Source organism: Mustelus asterias, chromosome 3 (genome assembly GCF_964213995.1).
Source record: "Mustelus asterias chromosome 3, sMusAst1.hap1.1, whole genome shotgun sequence".
NCBI classification, from domain to species: domain Eukaryota; kingdom Metazoa; phylum Chordata; class Chondrichthyes; order Carcharhiniformes; family Triakidae; genus Mustelus; species Mustelus asterias.
The window spans coordinates 77,792,502-77,811,950 of record NC_135803.1 but is presented as its reverse complement, the minus strand read 5'-3'; the positions used below and the strand labels follow the sequence as shown (position 1 = coordinate 77,811,950).

At 45.0% G+C, this 19,449-nt stretch overlaps 1 protein-coding gene across 1 annotated transcript in view; it reads left to right on the top strand.

The window, feature by feature from the left end:
* Positions 1-6,735: 6,735 nt before the first annotated feature.
* Positions 6,736-19,449, top strand: part of sned1 (sushi, nidogen and EGF-like domains 1) — a 173,778-nt gene continuing 161,064 nt past the window's right edge. The window contains exon 1 of the mRNA XM_078202977.1: positions 6,736-6,971. Coding sequence (XP_078059103.1) covers positions 6,762-6,971 — 210 coding nt within the window. The 5' untranslated portion in view covers positions 6,736-6,761. The remainder of the gene's footprint in view (positions 6,972-19,449) is intronic.

The window sequence follows — 19,449 nt, the reverse complement described above, 5'->3', positions numbered from 1 at the left end:
AGGCAGCAATCCTGAGATTACTACCTTTGCTTTCCTCTTTCTCAGCTGTCTCCCCAATTCCCTATACTCTCTTTTCATGACCCCTTCCCCCTTCCTTCCCACATCAGCGGTACCAATATGTACCGCTGCCTCTGGCTCCTCTCCCTCCCACCTCAGGATTTCTGGGACTCGACCAGCGACATCCTGGATCCCGGCCCCAGGGAGGCAGACCACCATCCGAGACTCCCGCCTGCCTCCGCAAAAACGCCTGTCCGACCCCCTTACTGTCGAGTCCCCGATTAACACTGCCTTCCTCCTCTTTTCCTTAGCCCTCTGAGTTACAAGGCCGGACTCCACTCCGGAGACACGGCCAATGCTGCTTCCCCCAGGCGGGCTGTCCCCCCCAGCAGTACTCAGGCAGGCGTACTTGTTGTGTAGGAGCACATCCACCGGGGTGCTCTCAATCACCCGAGTTTTACCCTTCCTGGCTGTCACCCACTTGGCCTCCACCCATGGCCCTGGTGTGACACCTGATGATAGCTCACGTCTATCACCTTCTCATTCTCCCTTACCAGCCTAAGATGTTGAATAACCTACTGTCAGTGTCCTGCCTGCTTGACTGAGGTGAAGTTAGGAAAGGAAAAACCTGCAATTGTATAACACCTTTAACTGGATGCTCTGGGTCCCAAAGCATTCCACAACTTATTTTTTGAAGTGGTTCAACATTTGGAAATGTAGCAGCAAATTTCCACATAGCAATTTGTCGTGGAGCACAAACTGAAGAGATAATTGGCTGAGTCTTTTGTATTTTACTGGTGCTGATTGTAAGATAAATACTGACTGGGATTCAAGGAGAACTCCCTGCTCTTTTTTTGAATGCTGCCATGGGATATTTTACATCCACCTGCAAGAGCAGATGGGGCTTTGGTTTCACACCTCATCTAAATGACAGCATCTTTGTCAGTGCACATTCCCTCAGTACTGGAATGGGAGTGCCAGTCCAGATTGTGTTTAAATCACTGGAGAGAGATTTGAACCCATGGCCTTCTGGCTCAAAGGCAAGAGTATCACCACAGAGACAAATGTGGAACTGTACCATAATAAGAGTTAGCACCTACAGAAAAAGCTCAGCGAAAACAAGGGAAATTGAAGGATTGTAAAGTGTTTTTCACATAATACAGACTAGGAAAGAACCTAAAGCTCAGTGAAAACAAGAGAGAATGGAGGATTGTGAAGTGTTTTTCACATAATACAGACTAGGAAAGCACCTATGGCACTGTCGTTGTCAGAGGGTGCATTATTTTATAGGTGGGGAGTATCACACCATGTGTTTAACATAATTGACAAAAGAATCTAAGGGGAGATTAGGAGAAATATTTTTATGCAGTGAGTTGTTCTGACCTGGGGTGCACTGCCTGAATGGGGAGGAAACCGATTTAATTTTAATTTTCATAAGAGAATTTGATAAATGTGAAATGCAAAAATTTACAGGGTAATGGGAAATGTGTGGGGGAGAGGGACTGATTTACTTCAGAGAGCCAGTCCAGGAACGATCGAGAAAATGGTTTCCCTCCATTTTGTATCATTCTGTGAAACACAATGGTCTCAATATTCTTAATATCCCCCTATTTCTTGGCGCTGTTGTGAAGAAAATCAATGCAATCAATGCCTCGGTTTAGCACAGCCTCTGGCCTTAAATTTGCACTAGTCATGGACTTGACATTCTCCTGCAATTGAGATTGACACCAATTGAGGGCGGCATGGTAGCACAGTGGTTAGCACTGCTGCTGCACAGTGCTAGGGACCTGGGTTCGATTCCCGGCTTGGGTCACTGTCTGTGTGGAGTTTGCACATTTGCCCTGTGACTGCGTAGGTTTCCTCTGGGTGCTCCGGTTTCCTCCCACATTCTGAAAGCTGGTTAGGTACGTTGACTCGAACAGGTGCCGGACTGTGGCAACTAGGGGAATTTCACAGTAAGTTCATTGCAGTGTTAATGTAAGCCTTACTTGTGACTAATAAATTAACTTTTTAACTTTTTAAAAACTTTTTGATGTTGCCCACTGAACTAAACTGGAAGCCATGTTCCTACTAGCCTTTGAAGAATCCCCAATGTAAACCCTGCACCTGGAAGTGTTTGCATCCTGCAGTTTCCTGGCAAATTTATGATGCATTCTTTCAAAACAAGTATGTCTACCTGTTGTTAAATAAACATGGCTGCGTTGACCCAATGGTGAATAGTTAATCATACTGACGATCAGAAGCCTTATTTTGTTTGTGGGAGGGTAGATTCCAAAGGTGTAGCCATTACAGCTGTGGATGCCATCTGGACTAGAGTTTCTCTCTGGATTTCCAATGTCTTCCTTTGTCCCTTTGTAGTTCTTTTCAAGTGTGACTCAAGCATTTGCACTGGACAAATGCCCTAGTTTAATAGTTTGGGTGTCAGAAATAAAATGACTCACCTTTTAACATGACATTGAAGCATACAAATTGCAAAATTAATAGCTTTTATGTATAAAGGATTTTTTCTGAATGGCAAAGTTAATTTTAGTAAAGCTGATGGCCTTGGAACAGCTGTTGTTCCTTCTGCTGGCCTTTCTAATTCACTATTATGTGTTGAGCAGCCTGGAATGAAAGCTGAGGCCCACAGTGCAGCACACCATCAATGTCCAGCACATGCACAATGGGCCCAATGGCCTGCTTCTGTGGTGTAAGATTCTATAAATCGAGTGAGGGTGGGTAGGCCAGGAAAGATAAATCAAAAGGCATTGATTAAATAACAGAATTAAAGGTGTGGTAGGGACAGAATACTCAACGTGTGTGTGGTAGAACACTGGTTAACACTACTGCCTTACTATTGCCAGGAACTGGGGTCCAGTTCTGGCCTTGGGTGACCGTTAGTTTGGAGTTTGCACGTTCTCCCCTGTGTCTCTGTGGGTTTACTCCAGGTGCTCTGGCTTCCTCTCACTGTCCAAAGATGTGCAGGTTAGGTAGATTGGCCATGTTAAATTGCCCCTTAGTGTTACAAGATATGTGGGTCAGATGGATTATGGTAAATGTGTGAGGTTACGGGGATAGGGCTTGGGGGGGAGGAGGGGCAGGGTAAGATGTTCTTTCAGACAGTCAGTGCAGAGTTGATGGGCTAAATGGCCTTCTTCTGCACTGTAGGGGTTCTATGGTTTCAACACAGTGAGGCTTGAAGCTTAGGAGAAATGGTAAGAGGAGCCCAGACCACTGATGTCAATAAAATGTCATAAGAAAGAAAAGCTGGCATAGAGCAAATTCAAATGAATTTGGATGTAGAAGGTGAAAAAAGGACTGCACACAAGGTGGTGTGCTTTATCTTGATCCCTTTGCAGAATTCCAGGAGGGCTTAGAGAATATGGGATTTGAGTTTTAGATGGATTTAGAAGGATGATTATGACAAATGCTACTATATGAATAGTTAACAAATTTAAAATGAATAGGCTAATAGCATTCGTACCAGAATAGCATTCCCAATAATGCCCAGGAAATAGACAATGCTACAGTAATAGCCAGGATACATACATGGCTATGAGTTCACAGTAATGTGTAAGTTTTAGAGAAAATTAGAATTTTAGAATCAGAATCATTGAATCCCTGCAGTGCAGAAGGAGGCCACTCAGTCCATTGAATCTGGACTGACCCACCTTTATTTTTATCTTACCCAGGGCCTATCCCCATAACCACACGTATTTACCCCACTAATCATCCTAATCTATACATCTTGGGTAACTATGGAACAATTTAGCATGGCCAATCTGCCTAACCTGCACATCTTTGGACTGTGGGAAGAAACCGGAGCATCCAGAGTAATATCTAAGATATATCAAGTGATAGGAATTCATTGTAACATCCAGAGATATAGGGCGGGATTTTCCAGCCTCGCTCACCCCGAAACCGGAAAGTCCTGCCCGAAGTCAATGGACCTTTCCACGGTCCACCCCTTGCCTGCTCCGATTCCCGTGGCTGGCAGGACAGTAAAATTCTGGCCATAGAGAACTAATTGTAATGATGAGGACAAGGCGAGATGTAAAACTTTGCAGTAATGCTCATGCTATATTGAGTGAGTTCACAGTGATATCTCAGCTGTCTATATTGGCCATGCTGGTCTCCACCCTCTAGAAATCCAACTTGTCCAAAACACAGCTGCCCATATCTTCCCTTGTCCTAAATTCCATTCATCAATCACTCCTAACAAACAAATATTGGATTTTCACTCCCAATGCCTTCTGTTTTAAATCTTGACTCTTGCTTCAAATCACTCCACTCTCACTTTGCCCAACACTATCTTCAGCTGTACTGACATGTGTTCTGTTTCTGACTTTTGTACCTTTCCTTCTTGAATTTCCTTGTCATTGGTGGCAAAGCTTTCAGCCACCTCAGCTTGATTCTCTGGTACCCTCCTTAATTCTCCCACCTCTCCACTTTTATAAACCTTTTCCAAAGCTATAATACTTAGCCACCTTTCCTCAACCCTCCTTGGTTCAACATCCATTTCCCTATCCATCTCCATTGTGAAATGCACTGGGACAGTTTTTAGATGCATTGAAGCTGCAAAATCCATGCAAATAGTGGCTATTATTCAGACTTCCAAATCATATTGAGCAATGGAAAAATATAATTGGCATTAAGAAGGAAGTCAAGATTCAGAGAGACTTTATCAATGGAGATAGATGTAAACATTTTGTCTGAGGTCAGAGGAAATCATAAAGCCAGGACTGCCTGCAGGTGATGGAACCAAGATAGGTGCTAACTGTAGATGAAACTTTGAAGGCAGATGAGAACAAATCTCCCCACCTAACAGCTTCACCACATGGACTGCAGCAGTTCAAGCAGGTGGTTTACCACCAACTTCTCAAGGGTAACTAGGAATGGACAATAAATGTTGGTCTTGCCAATAAGGCCCACGTCTTGAAAATAATTCTACAAAGTAAAAAAAAACCCATTGAATAGCTGAAGCGTGGTTTTCTTCAAAGGACATGGATGAAGATGCTTTGATTCAAAACTTTGTTCTTGGAGAGTATGAATGCTGAGTGTATGTTCTGAACCAATTTCTGATCTTAGAAAGGAACGTTTCCTAATTTATACATTTGCCTTCTCTTCTTGGGCCTTGTTGCTGTATAGATAATGTTTCCTAAAGCATGAGAAGCCCAAGTCTTGTGTCTAGATTTCTTGCTCACTGCCTGCACCTGGTTGAATTTTGAGGTTTAGAAAAGCTAAATGTAAGTACAAATGAATGTAATTGTTTGTATTAGAACACCAACATCCATGCGGATTAGCAGTTTGAGATATATATAGACCAATGTGAATAGGATTTTCAATATTACCTGAGCCCAGTAACAGGGCTTTAGTGCCTCACAAAAGTAATTAGCTTGGACACATTTCTGCTGTAGGAGGTTTACAACAGGATAGGCTACAGTCTTTTTTGGAATTTATTCATTCATGGGATGTGGACTTTGCTGGCTAGACCACCTTTTGTTTCCTAAAGTTGCCCTTGAGAAGGTTGTGGTGAGCTGTCTTCTTGTACTGTTGCAGTCCATGTGGTATAGGTACACCCATAGTGCTGTTAGGGAGGGAGTTCCAGGATTTTGACCCTGAGATAGTGAAGGAAGGAAATATAGTTCCAGGAAAAGTGATATAGTTCCAATCTCCTGATTAGTCTGTGGTAAGATATTCTCTGGCCTTTTTGGGATGGAAAGCAGTACACCAGTACAAATGCATTTATCTGTCTTTATGTCCAAATTGCAGTGTGTAATTCTATTCCTCTCCATTCCTTCAGTGTGTCTATCCCTCCCAATTCAATCCTTCAAATTGCCTATACTTCCCAAACCAATTCTTCAATAATTCTTCCCCTCCCAATTTGATCCTTCAATGTAACTATCTCTCCAAGTTCAATATCCCCATGTGTTTGTTAATCTCAATTTGATCTTTCAGTGTAGCTATCTTTCCATCTACTGTGTTTCTGTTATCTATTTCAGGAATTGGGGAAGAATATGTCACTCTGGAACAGGATGGATGTTCTAATGCCGTTTAAAGAAAATGCCTTCAGTATTTGCTCAGTATCGAACCTGTGCAGAAACACCTGATCTGGGTGTACATGTCCTGACAGTGACAGTGGACAGGGAGCTTTGGTGTGAAACACATCAAGTACCTGATTTGTTCATACTGGATAAGAACAGTTGCAGTGGGGAGATTAGTGCTCCAAATATAAGGTGTGCTGTGCCTAACCTGGGACCTATTGATCAAACGATACAAAAATAAGTTTCATTATTGAGAACTGGGAATCCTATTGAAATGTGTAAGCTGTTAACTCTCCGTTGTGATGAATATTATGCTTTGATGCATATTTCTCTCTTTCGCTCTCTCTGGAAAGATTTTTAATCAGGAAGGTGTTTGTATGAAGTGTAACATTGCTGAGTTGCTGCAACACAATCATTTACAAACTCTCCAGTTTGCAAAGTTCAGCTTTAAGAAAGAAAGTTTTCTTTCCCTCTTGAGGGGACAGAGTTGCTGAAGTTCAGGCGGTCATTGGACAGCCGAGTGCCAGCCCCTCGGCTTTGATTGGGTGCTGGGTTGCCAGTTAGGCTGGGTGTCATTTTCCAGAGGCGTCATTGGATGAAATCGCTCTGGGGGCGGGGAATGCCTTCCTCTCTGTCATCCCCGCCCCCAAATCGTGTGGATGCCGGGACCCCCCGGTGCCGCGCACACAAACTCTCCAGGTGACTGTTAGAGAGGCTCTGGGAGCGGGTTCCTGCGGCAGGATGGAGCGGCGGCTCAGGGCACTGCTGGCGGCCGGGGTTGTGCTGGGGCTGCTGGAGGAAGGCGCTGGCTTGGTCCCGCTGAGTGACTTTTACCCTTTCGGTCTGGAACACGGGGACACGGTCAATGCCAAAGTGGATGATGGAGGCTCGGGGCTGGTGGAGATCTCGCTGGGCTTTCCGTTCTTTGGCGAGAGGCACTCCGGGCTTTACGTGAGTCAGACTCGGTGTGCATGCTTCATTGACAGCTTCATTTCTATACACCTCTCCTTCTGCTATCACCCACCACTGGCATCTGATGCCAATCCCCTCGCCCCCTTTCCCGCTGTCAGCCACTTGAGCTGGTCAATCCAATGTCCATCAACCCCACTTCCCCTTCTGCAATGGACCCCATTCGCTATTTCGAACCGATACCTCCCTGATTCTCCATCCTCGGTCAACTCTGGAGCCTGGCCACACTGCTTGCCCCCATTTGTACACCAGTCCACTGTGCCTCACGTTTGTCATTCATTGGGGGCACTGACCTGCCTCCAACTGTGCACTGGACAGTCAGTCAGCTGCCCTGTCAGGCAATGTGTGCACTCCCGCATAAACTATCGACGCGTATGAAACACTGAGCAATCTACCTGTAATGACACACTGAGCATTCTACCTTCCCCTTTATTCCCCACTGGGTGCTGTTGTAACCCATTATTATAGCCTGGTTACTCTTCCCATCCATTGCTATGTTCTGGGCTTTTTGCATTTTCACATCTCTATAAACTGGGCATCCTACCTGTCCAGTATTCTATAGCAAGCACTCTGCAAAGTACTATGTGAGAACACTGTGTGCTCGATCTACTCATTCTTATACAGAGTGCTTCACCAACTCAACATACACTGGGCAATCTGCCTGGCTACTATTGTCTCCTTGGTACTTCTAAAAGCACATTATTATTACAATGGTACCTTGGCCAATTATTATTAATTTGGTTCTATTTGCTCTATAAATTCCAGCTGTTCATCAGGTTTGCCTATTAGTACATATATCCCAGATACTTTACCTGTCCTTTATAATACACTGGACAGTCTGCCTGCTCATCATTATGCACTATCCCCCACTTGTCAATTATTTTATGCTGGGTTCTCTGTTGTTCATTATTATAACCTCCAATACCTCTTTCTCTCCTTTCCATCCTTTCCCTCAGTATTTCACAAGCCACTGGTCAGCATTATACTGTTAGGATTAGGATATACTAAACTCTAATCTGGTATTGCAAGAATTCCATTCACAGGCTACTCAGACAAGTTTCTGTGTACGCCAGAATTTAAACTATGGGTTGGAAAGGTCCCTGCGAGGAACAGGCTGGTGAATTAATGGACCGCATGGATTTACAGCCTGGAGGCGAGTATATAACCATCTGGCCCAAAGTAAATGATAGTGGAATGGTAATGTACTGCTGGCTTCAGCAACAACTTGCATTTATATATCCAGGGTTCTGAATAAGAGCATTATTGATAATGTTTTATTTTTATCACCCGAACCCCACACAGAGATAACCAAAATGGTGAAAACAGGTAAGTTTTACAGAGCTCCTTAAAGGAGAAGAGAGCGGTAGAGGCAGAATGATTAAGGGAATGAATTCCAGAGCATCTCAAAGCACAACCATCAACAGTGAGCAATTAAAATACAGGATCCACTAGGCGCCTGAAGTGGAGGAGCACGGAGATTTGAAAGCTTGCAGGGCTGGAGCAGGTCAGAGATGGGGTGGAGCACGGTCATGTATTGATTTGGAAATAAGGTCGAGGATTTTAAAATCGAGCATTGTCAGACTGGGAGCTGTTGTAAATTAGCAAGCACAAGAATGGTAAAGGAACAGGGGTTACTGTGAGTTAAAGGCTGGGCAGCAGAGGTTTTGGATGAATACCAGTTTATGTATGTTGGAAGATGAGAGGATGGCCATAGAGCTTTAGAAGAGTCAAGTCTAGAGATAACAGCGAGGTAGCTGAGGGTTTCAGCAGCAGATGAGCTGAGGCAGGGTCAGAGTGGGATGTAGGTGATTGGTGATGGGACAAATATATGATTTCAAGCTCTTGTCGGGGTCAAATACCAAAACCAAGGTTGCGAATGGTTGGGCTCAGTTTCAGACAGTTGTCAGAGAAAATAATGAGAGCGATGGGTCAGAACGGAGACAAAAGCTTCAGTCGTTCAAAGATCTAGTTGGGGGGGAAAATCCCATTTATCCAGCAGTGGATGTTCGACAAGCAAGATGACAAATCAGACAGTGGCCAATCAGAGGAGTTGGTGGTGAGGTAGAGCTGAGTGTCATCAGTATATGTGTGTAATCTGATGTGTTTTTGGATGACACCACTGAGGGGCAGCATGTGGATTTGAAATAAAAGGCATCATTGCAACATATGTAGGCATCAAGGTAGATAGATCTCTGGGACCTGATGAAGTGTATCCCAGGACATTGTGGGAGGCTAGGGAGGAAATTGTGGGTCCCCTAGCCGAGATATTTGAATCATCGATAGTCATGGGTGAGGTGCCTGAAGATTGGAGAGTAGCAAATGTTGTGCCTCTGTTTAAAAAGGGCTGCAGGGAAAAGCCTGGGAACTACAGGCCAGTGAGCCTCACATCTGTGGTGGGTAAATTGTTGGAAGGTATTTTGAGAGACAGGATATACAGGCATTTAGAGACGCAAGGACTGATTAGGGATAGTCAGCATGGCTTTGTGAGTGGAAAATCATGTCTCACAAATTTCAGTGAGTTTTTTGAAGGGGTAACCAAGGAGGTAGATGAGGGCAGTGCAGTTGATGTTGTCTACAAGGACTTTAACAAGGCCTTTGACAAGGTACCGCATGGTAGGTTGTCGCATAAGATTAAATCTCACGGGATCCAGGGTGAGGTATCTAAATGGATACAAAAGTGGCTTCTTGACAGAAATGGTTTCAGAGGGTTGTTTTTCAAACTGGAGGCCTGTGACCAGTGGTGTGCCTCAGGGATCAGTGCTGGGTCCACTGTTATTTGTCATTTATATTAATGATTTGGATGAGAATAGAGGAGGCATGGTTAGTAAGTTTGCAGATGACACTAAGATTGGTGGCATAGTGGACAGTGAAGAAAGTTATCTCCAATTGCAACGGGATCTTAATCAATTGGGCCAGTGGGCTGACAAATGGCAGATGGAGTTTAATTTAGACAAATGCGAGGTGATGCATTTTGGTAGATTGAACCAGGGCAGGACTTACTCAGTTAATGGTAGGGCATTGGGGAGAGTTACAGAACAAAGAGATCTAGGGGTACATATTCATAGCTCCTTGAAAGTGGAGTCACAGGTGGACAGAATGGTGAAGAAGGCATTCAGCATGCTTGGTTTCATCGGTCAGAACATTGAATACAGGAGTTGGGATGTCTTGTTGAAGTTATACAAGACATTGGTAAGGCCACACTTGGAATACTGTGTGCAATTCTGGTCACCCTATTATAGAAAGGATATTATTAAACTAGAAAGAGTGCAGAAAAGATTTACTAGGATGCTACCGGGACTTGATGGATTGAGTTTTCAGGAGAGGCTGGATGGACTGAGACTTTTTTCTCTGGAGCGTAGGAGGCTGAGGGGTGATCTTATAGAGGTCTATAAAATAATGAGGGGAACAGATCAGCTAGATAGTCAATATCTTTTCCCAAAGATAGGGGAGTCTAAAACTAGAGAGCATTGGTTTAAGGTGAGAGGGGAGAGATACAACAGTGTCCAGAGGGGCAACTTCTTCACACAGAGGGTGGTGAGTATCTGGAACTAGCTGCCAGAGGTAGTAGTAGAGGCGGGTACAATTTTGTCTTTTAAAAAGCATTTAGATAGTTACATGGATAAGATGCGTATAGAGGGATATGGGCCAAATGCAGGCAATTGGGATTAGCTCAGGGGTTTTAAAAAAGAACGGGCGGCATGGACAAGTTGGGCTCAAGGGCCTGTTTCCATGCTGTAAACCTCTATGACTCTATATATGTGTTTTTCAAATGTGTCCCATGGCAGCGCATGAGTTAGTAAACAAGTGGTAACTCTGAATCAATGACTTGAGGATGCATTTGATGCATAATGGATGTTTTTTTGTGACAGAAATACCTTGTACTTCTGTATGTATATTGGTTCCTGACTATTTCTGTGGCTTTGTTTTCCATACTGTGGGTATTGATGAGGTCTTCTTCTACTTCTTTGGCAGTCCCTCAGAGGATGACTAGCTTCCACTCCGGGGAGGTGGGTTCTGAGGTGGCTGAATAGTCCAATCCTGGAGCCGCAGATTCTGCCACAGGTTTGGCAGGTGATGTTTGATGAAGTGGGTGGGTGTGAATCTCTGGATCCTGCACTCTCTTTCTACTGTTTACCCTTTGCCTCTGTGTGCTCCACCCGATGATGCTTGAGGTGATTGGTGCCTTCGCAGATGCTTCTTCTTCAGTTTGTGCGTTCTAAGGCAAGCAATTCCACTGTGTCGATGGGGATGTTGCATTTATTTAGGGAAGCTTACAGAGTGTCCTTGTAGTGTTTCTCTGCCCTCGTAGTGATCTCTTGCCATTATGGAGCTCGGAATGGAGCAGTTGTTTCAAGAGTCTTGGGTTGGTCATGCAGACAATGCGGTCTGCTCATCGCAGCTTGTTGAGCGTGAACAGTGCCTCGATCCTAGGGATATTGGCCTGGGAAAGGACGCTCACGTTGATGTGATTATCCTGCCGGTGGAGTCACAGGATTTTGTGAAGGCAATATTGGTGATATCTCTCCAGGGATTTGAGGTGTCTGCTGTACATTGTTCATGTTTCTGATGCATACAGGAGGGTGATAACTATGGCTGCTCTGTAGACCATGAGCTTGGTGCCTGATCTGAGCTCTTGGTCTCGAGCACTGTCCCTCAGGCTTCCCGAGACTATGATGATGAGAGAACATATTTCTTGCCATGTGTACCCATTGGTTTGATATCACACTGAAGCTGATGCTACGGAAGCTGGTGTCCCTCTGAATGGGGGGACACAGTGCTACAAGGTGCTTCTGATATAATGAACCCATACTGCATTAGTGTTCCAAACATGCACCAAATGCTTCTCAGTTGGCCAGGTTGTGATGTCGGCAGCTATTCTGGCTGATCATGCATACATTTTCCAAACTTGGATCATATAGGTCCACTGATGTATTTGCTTGTCATACAAAGTTGTACTTGCAAGAGGGATGCCCCTCACTGGTGCCATTTAAAGAACCAGCCATCCAACTTTCAGGTGAGGTGAGATTGCGCACTCTGCAATTGGAGGTTGAGTGGAGTGTTTTTGCGTTGTTGGGAACAGTACTTGGATTTTGCAGGGAATGTTGCTGCATCCTGACAGGGAGGACAGAGGACTTGGTGAACTGTCCGCACAAAGGATGCAACAGGCACAGTGGCACAATGGTTAACACTGCTGCCTCACAGTGCCAGGGACCTGGATTTGATTCTGTCCTTGTGTCACTGCTTGTGTGGAGTTTGCACGTTTTCCCCATGTCTACGTGGGTTTCCTCTGGGTGGTCCAGTTTCCTCCCAGAGTCCCAAGATGTGCAGTTTAGGTGGATTGGCCATGGTAAATGCGCAGAGTTACGGGAATACGGCAGACGGGAGGGCCTGGGTAAGATGCTCTTTCGGGGAGTCGGTGCAGACTTGACAGGCCGAATGGCCTCTTTCTGCACTGTAGGGATTCTATGGGATGAGGTCTCTAGTTGCAGTGCCTCTGAGTCGACAACACAACAGGAAGATAGATCAGAGGCTGAGGAAAGGGAAGCTCAATACGGAGGGAGGGGGAGCAGGAGACAGTGTCCAGGGCACCGTTTCTCCAGACTAACTGTCTGTGAATGCTTAATGAAACATTTGTACCCTGAGGACAGCACCCCTTTACATTCCATCTTTCCATTCATCTGAAACATCCGATCACAGTTCCCCTTTGCCAGATTCATGCAATAAAAGCCACCAAGAGCATCCTAAAAATAGTATCTGTATCAAACAACACACCCAATGATCCAAGCAAAAAAACTAACTGCCTTTGTACATTCCCATTGCACCTCTCTAGTAGGTGCCCTGTCCAAATGCTCCAATGCTTTGCCTGCTTGCAGAACCACTGGTGGGAGGCTGCTGACTTTAATGAGGCGAGAAAGCAGATGGCCTTGCAGGATGCCTTCAGGCATCTCTGTGGGTCTTGTGGGCTTAGCTTAGGAATGCACACCTCAGCTTGGCTGACAGCACTCTGGGCTGGCAGGCTGCTAGGCTGCAGGCAGGGCCCTGGCAGAGTGACAAGAGTGGGAGCATTAATGCTGTCAACCAGAGAAAGGACAGCAGATTCCTGTTCCACAATGTCACTGCCAATCCTCAGGGTCAACACTTCAGTAACCCTGGTAATCTGCTGGAAGGCAAATTGTTGGCAAGAAGAGTCTGAACACTTGTTTTGGCACTGACATTACAGCCATGATGGCAGAGGGTTGAGCCTGCATGGCAGTGAGCATAGATTTCATCCAGTCAGTCTGAGCTTCCATTGCAGCACCGTGTTGGCTCCTGCCTTAGCTGCAGTAGAAACTGAGACATCAGCCACCAGAAGCTGCATCCTGATTGGGTCTGTAAGTTCAGGATGTGGATGTCACTGACTAGGCCACCATTTATTGTCCATCCCTAATTGCCCTTGAAAAGGTAGTGGTGAGTTGCCTTCTTGAACTGCTGCAATCCATGTGGTATACCCATAGTGCTGCGAGGGAGGGAGTTACAGGACTTTGACCCAGCGACAGTGAAGGAACAGTGATATATTTCCAAGTCAAGATGCTGAGTGTTTTGGGGGGAAAAGGGGGTAAGAGTTCCAGTGATGGTGTTCCCATGTATCTGCTGCCCTTCTCCTTCTAGGTGGTGGTGGTCATGGGTTTGGAAGGTGCTTCCTAAGCAGCCTTGGTGAGCTCCTGCAGTGCATCTTGTAGATGGTGCACACTGCTGCTGTTGATCGTCAGTGGTGGAGAAAGTTAATGTTTGTGGAAGTGGTAGCAATCAAGTGGGCTGCTTTGTTCTGGATGTGTTGAGCTTTGAGTGTTGTTGGAGCTGCACTCATCCAGGCAAATGGACAGTATTCCATCATACACCTGAATTGTGCCTTTTAGATAGGACAGGCATTGGGAAGTCAGGAGGTGAGTTATTCACCCCAAGATTCCTAGCCTCTGATCTGCTCTGGTAGCCATGGTATCTATATGGTTAGTCCAGTTCAATTTTTGGTCAGTGGTAACCCCAGGATGTTGATAGTTGGGATTAAACAATGGTAATGCCATTGAATGTCAAGAGAGGCTGGTTAGACCTTTGAGGATGGTCATTGCCTGGCACTTGTGTGACATGAATGTTACTTGCCACTTGGTCAATCCAAGCCTGGATATTGTCCATGCCTTGTTACATTTGGACATGGACTGCTTTAGTATCTGATCAGTCACGAATGGTGCTGAACATTGTCGAATGATTAGCAAACTTTCACACTTCTGACCTGATAATGGAAGGAAGGTCATTATTGAAGCACCTGAAGATGGGCCTTGGATACTACTCTGAGGAACTCCTGCAGTAATATCCTGGAGCTGAGATGATTGATCTCCAACCACCACAACCATCTTCCTTTGTTCCCGATAAGACTCCAAACAGTGGAGGTTTTTACCTCTGGTTCACATTACCTCCACTTTTGCTAGGGCTCTTTGATGCCATATTCATCAAATGCTGCCTTGATGTCAAGGGCAGTCACTCTCACCTCCCCTCTGGACTCGGCTCTTTTGGTCATGTTTGAACCAAACTGTAATGAGCGACCTTTGCGGAACTCAGCAGGTTATTGCTGAGTAAGTACCACTGATAGACCTGCTGGATGACCCCTTCCATCTCTTTGCTGATGAGCGAGAGTAGACTGATGGGGCAGTAATTGTCTAGGTTGGATTTTTCCTGTTCCTTGTGATGCAGGACATACTTGCGCAATTTTCTACATTGCCAGGTAGATGCCAGTATGGTAGCTATGCTGAAACAGCTTGGCGAGGGGTGTGGCAAGTTCTGGAGCACAAATCTTCAGTACTATTGCTAGAATGTTATCAGGACCAATAGCTTTTGCAGAATCCAGTGTCTTTAAGGGTTTCTTGATATCAAGTGGAGTGAATTGAATTGGTTGAAGACTGGCATTTGTGCTGGGACCACCGCAGGAAGCTGAGATGGAACAACCAATGTGCACTGACTGAAGATTGTTGCAAATATTTCAGGCTTATCTTTTGCACTGATGAGCTGGGCTCCCCCATCATTGAAGATGGGGATATTTGTGGAGTCTCCTCCACTGAGTTGTTTAATTGTCCATCACCATTCACGTCTGGATGTGGCAGGACTACAGAGCTTGGATCTGATCCACTGGTTGTGGAATTGCTTAGCTCTGTCTATAACTTGCTGCTTATGCTGTTTGGCATGCAAATAATCCTGTGTTGTAGTCTCACCAGGTTGACTCCTCATTTTTAAGTATGCCTGGTGTTGCTCGTGGCATGCCATTCTGCAGTCTTCATTGAACCAGAGTTGATCCCCTGGCTTGGTGGTAATGGCAGAGTGGGGGAAATGCTGGGCCATGAGTTTACAGATTGTAGTTGTGCACAATTTTACTGCTGTTGATGTTCCCAGCTTCTCCTGGATGTCCAGTTGCTAGATCTGTTTAAAGTCTATCTCATTTAGCACAGTGGTAGTGCCACACCGCATGATGGAGGGTATCCTCAATGTGAAGACGGGACTTTGCCTCCAGGAGGACTGTGGTGGTCACTCCTATTGATACTGTCATGGACAGATCTGAGGCAGACAGGTTGGTGAGGATAAGGCTCAGTATGTTTTTTCCTCTCCCCTCACCACCTACTGCAGACCCAGTCTAGCAGCTATGTCCTTCAGGACCTGGCCTGCTTGGTCTTGGGTTAGAACAAGAACAAAGAACAATACAGCACAGGAACAGGCCCTTCGGCCCTCCAAGCCCGCGCCGCTCCCCGGTCCAGGATTGAATCCTGAATCCAGGATCCCCGCCCAATTTTCCAGCCTATCTACATCCTAATATCCTATCCACTGAGCTGTCCCTCACAGCTACGATGCTTTGTTCATCACAACCTATTAACTCACCCCCACCCCCCCATTCCAGACCATGTGATCTCCAGGGAGAGGCGAAAACCCCAGGGCCAATATGGGGAAAAAAAATCTGGGAAATTCCTCTCCGACCCCCTGTGGCGATCGAAACGAGTCCAGGAGATCACACTGGCCCTGGTGGGAGTACTCCCAAGGCACCCTTACCGAGTCCATGTTGTGTCTTTGCCACTCTGTGTTCAACATGGAGGAGTACTGATTCGTTAGCTAAGGGGGATGGTGTGTGGTAATCAGCAGGAAGTTTCCTTGCCCATGTTTGACCTATGCCATGAGACTTCATGCGGTCCGAAGTTGATGTTGAGGACTCCCAGGGCAACTCCTCCTGACTATATTCCTGCTGCTGGTACAGGATATACACAGAGATGGTGGTGCCTGGGATGTTATCTATAAGGTACGAGTCTGATGAGTTTGATTATATTAGGCTGTTTCATGACTAGTCTGTGAGGCAGCTCTCCTAATTTTGGCACAAGGCCCCAGGTATTAGTAAGGTGGACTTTGCAGAGTCGATTAGAGCTGGCTTTATCGTTATCATTTCCAGTAACAATGGCCGATGCTGGTGGTCTGTCCGGTTTCATTCCTTTTTGACTTTTTAGTGGTTTGGTACAATGTCTTGCTTGGCTATTTCGGAGAGCATTTAAGAGTCAACCACACTGCTGTGAGTCTGGAGCCAGACCAGATAAGGTCTGCTGATTTCCTTCTAAAGGGCATTAGTGAACCAGATGGGTTATTACAATAATCAACAATAGTTTCATGGTCATTATTAAACATTTAATTTCATTCATCTGGTGGAATTCGAACCCAGGTTCCCAGAGCATTACTCTGGGTCTCTGGATTACTAGTCCAGTGACAATACCATTGCACCACTGCCTCCCTATGATTGCAGCATCTCACCAAGGTTCCTTAGACAGCACCTTCCAGACCCACAATAGCTACCATTTAGGTGGATAAGGGCATCAGATATATGGGAACACCACCACCTGGAACTTTCCTTCCAAGTCACTCATCATCCTGACTTGGAAATATATCACCATTTCTTCACTGTCGCTGGGTCAAAATTCTGGAACTCCCTCCCTAACAGCACTTTGGGGGTACCTACACCACATAGACTAAAGTAGTTCAAGAAGGCAGCTTACCACCATCTTCTTAAGGGCAATTAGAGATGGGCAATAAATGCTGGCCTATATCCCATGAAAGAATAAAAAAAACAAGGTTAAGGTGGGAGCTGTGAAGAGGTATAAAGCAGGAACATGCTGTCATTGTCAATTCTCTCAGTTGATGCCAGATGCTGCAGGCTCAGTCACAGCTTGTTCAGTGATGCAGAGAACCTACTTCATTGTAGGGCTCAGGCATCCTTGCCCCAATCAGTTCTGCTCTGCTTCCATTCACTGCATGTTACCTTGTTCTGCAAGTGTTGCACTGTGTTTGGGCAATGCACTTACACAGCTGATTGGCTGGAGGTATGTGGAGGCACTGGGAGGTGGGTGTGAAGCTGGCATCATTAGAGGAATGAAGAATGTTTCATCCCTTGTTCCAGTGCTACTGTAGATGACAGCCTTGATTGGATTGATAACCATCCTCTTGGTTACCTCTTCGAAAAACTCTAAAAGATTCATCAGAAATGACTTCCCATGAAGTTGATCATCTTCAACTTTACTTGATTCCATTGCAGATTAAATCTGTCGATCTCAGCCTTGATCATACTTAACGACCCAGCCTCTACAGCCCTCTGTGATAAAGAATTCCACAGATTCACTACTCTGAGAAGAAATTCCAAGGACAAACCAAAGTAGAACGTACAGGGTAAATGGGAGGACTCTGAAGAGTGCAGTTGAACAGAGGGATCTGGTAATACAGGTACAGGATTCCCTAAAAGTGACGTCACAGGTGGATAGGGTCGTAAAGAGTGCCTTTGGTACATTGGCCTTCAGAAATCGGAGTATCGAGTATAAAAGTTGGAGTGTTATGGTGAGGTTATATAAGGCATTGGTGAGGCTGAATTTAGAGTATTGTGTACAGTTTTGGTCACCTAGTTACAGGAAGGATGTAAATAAGGTTGAAAGAGTGCAGAGAAGGTTCACAAGGATGTTGCCGGGACTTGAGAAGCTGAGTTACAGAGAGAGATTGAATAGGTTGGGACTTTATTCCCTGGAGCGTAGAAGAATGAGGGGAGATTTGATAGAGGTGTATAACATTTTGATGGGTATAGATAGAGTGAATGCAAGCAGTCTTTTTCCACTGAGGCTAGGGGAGAAAAAAACCAGAGGGCATGGGTTAAGAGTGAAAGGAGAAAAGTTTAAAGGGAATATTAGGGGGGGCTTCTTCACGCAGAGAGTGGTGGGAGTGTGGAATGAGCTGCCGGATAAAGTGGTCAATGCGGGGTCACTTTTAGCATTTAATAAAAACTTGGACGGGTTCATGGATGAGAGGGGTGTGGAGGGATATGGTCCAAGTGCAGGGCAGTGGGACTAGGCAAAAAATGGTTCGGCACAGACAAGAAGGGCCAAAAGGCCTGTTTCTGCGCTGTAATTTTCTATAGTTCTATCTCTGGCTTCAATGGGCAACCTCTTACTCTGAGATTATGCCCCCTGGTCTTAGATTCTACCAGAAGGGGAAACAACCTCTCAGCATCTACCCTGTCAAGCCCCCTGAGAATCCTGTATGTCTCAATAAGGTCACCTCTCATTCTTCTGAACTCCAAAGAGTTCAGGCCCAGCCTACTCAATCTTCCTCATAATAAAATCCTTCCATATCTGGGATCAACCTAGTGAATCTTCTCCAATGCCAGGATATATTTCCTTTAATAAGGGCTACATAATGCCTTGTATAGTTTTAGCAAGACTCACGTATTTTTATACTCCATTCCCTTTGAAACATTCCATTTGCCTTCCCCCTTACCTGCTGAAATTGCATGCTAGTTTTTTGTGATTTATGAACAAGGACCCCCAGATGCCTCTGTGCTGCAGCTTTCTGCCGTCTTTTCCATTTAAATAATATTCAGTTTCTTTATTCTTCCTACTAAAGTGCATAACTTCACATTTTCCTACATAACATTCCATCTGCCAAGTTTTTGCCCACTATATCTATGTCTCTCTGTAAACTTTGTGTTATCCTCACCATTTGCCTTCCCACCAATTTTTGTGTCATCCACAAACAAAGCAAAGATATATTCACTTCTCTCACCCAATTCATTTATATATTGTAAAAAATTGTGGCTTTAGCACTGATCCCTGTGGCACTCCACTAGTTACAGATTGCCATCCTGAAAATGCCCCCTTTATCCCAACTCTCTGTTTTCTATTAGTTAGCCAATAATCTATCCATACTAATATATTACCCCAAAACCATTGGTTCTTCCCTTATTAAGTAGCGTTTTGTGCGGTATCTTTTCAAATGATTTTTGAAAATCCAATTATATTACATCCATTAGTTCCGCTTTATCTATCCTGCTTATATCATCTCAAAGAATTCAAATACATTTTTCAGGCATGATTTCCCCTTCATGAAGTGAAGCTGACCCTGTTTGATTATGTTGTTATGTCTT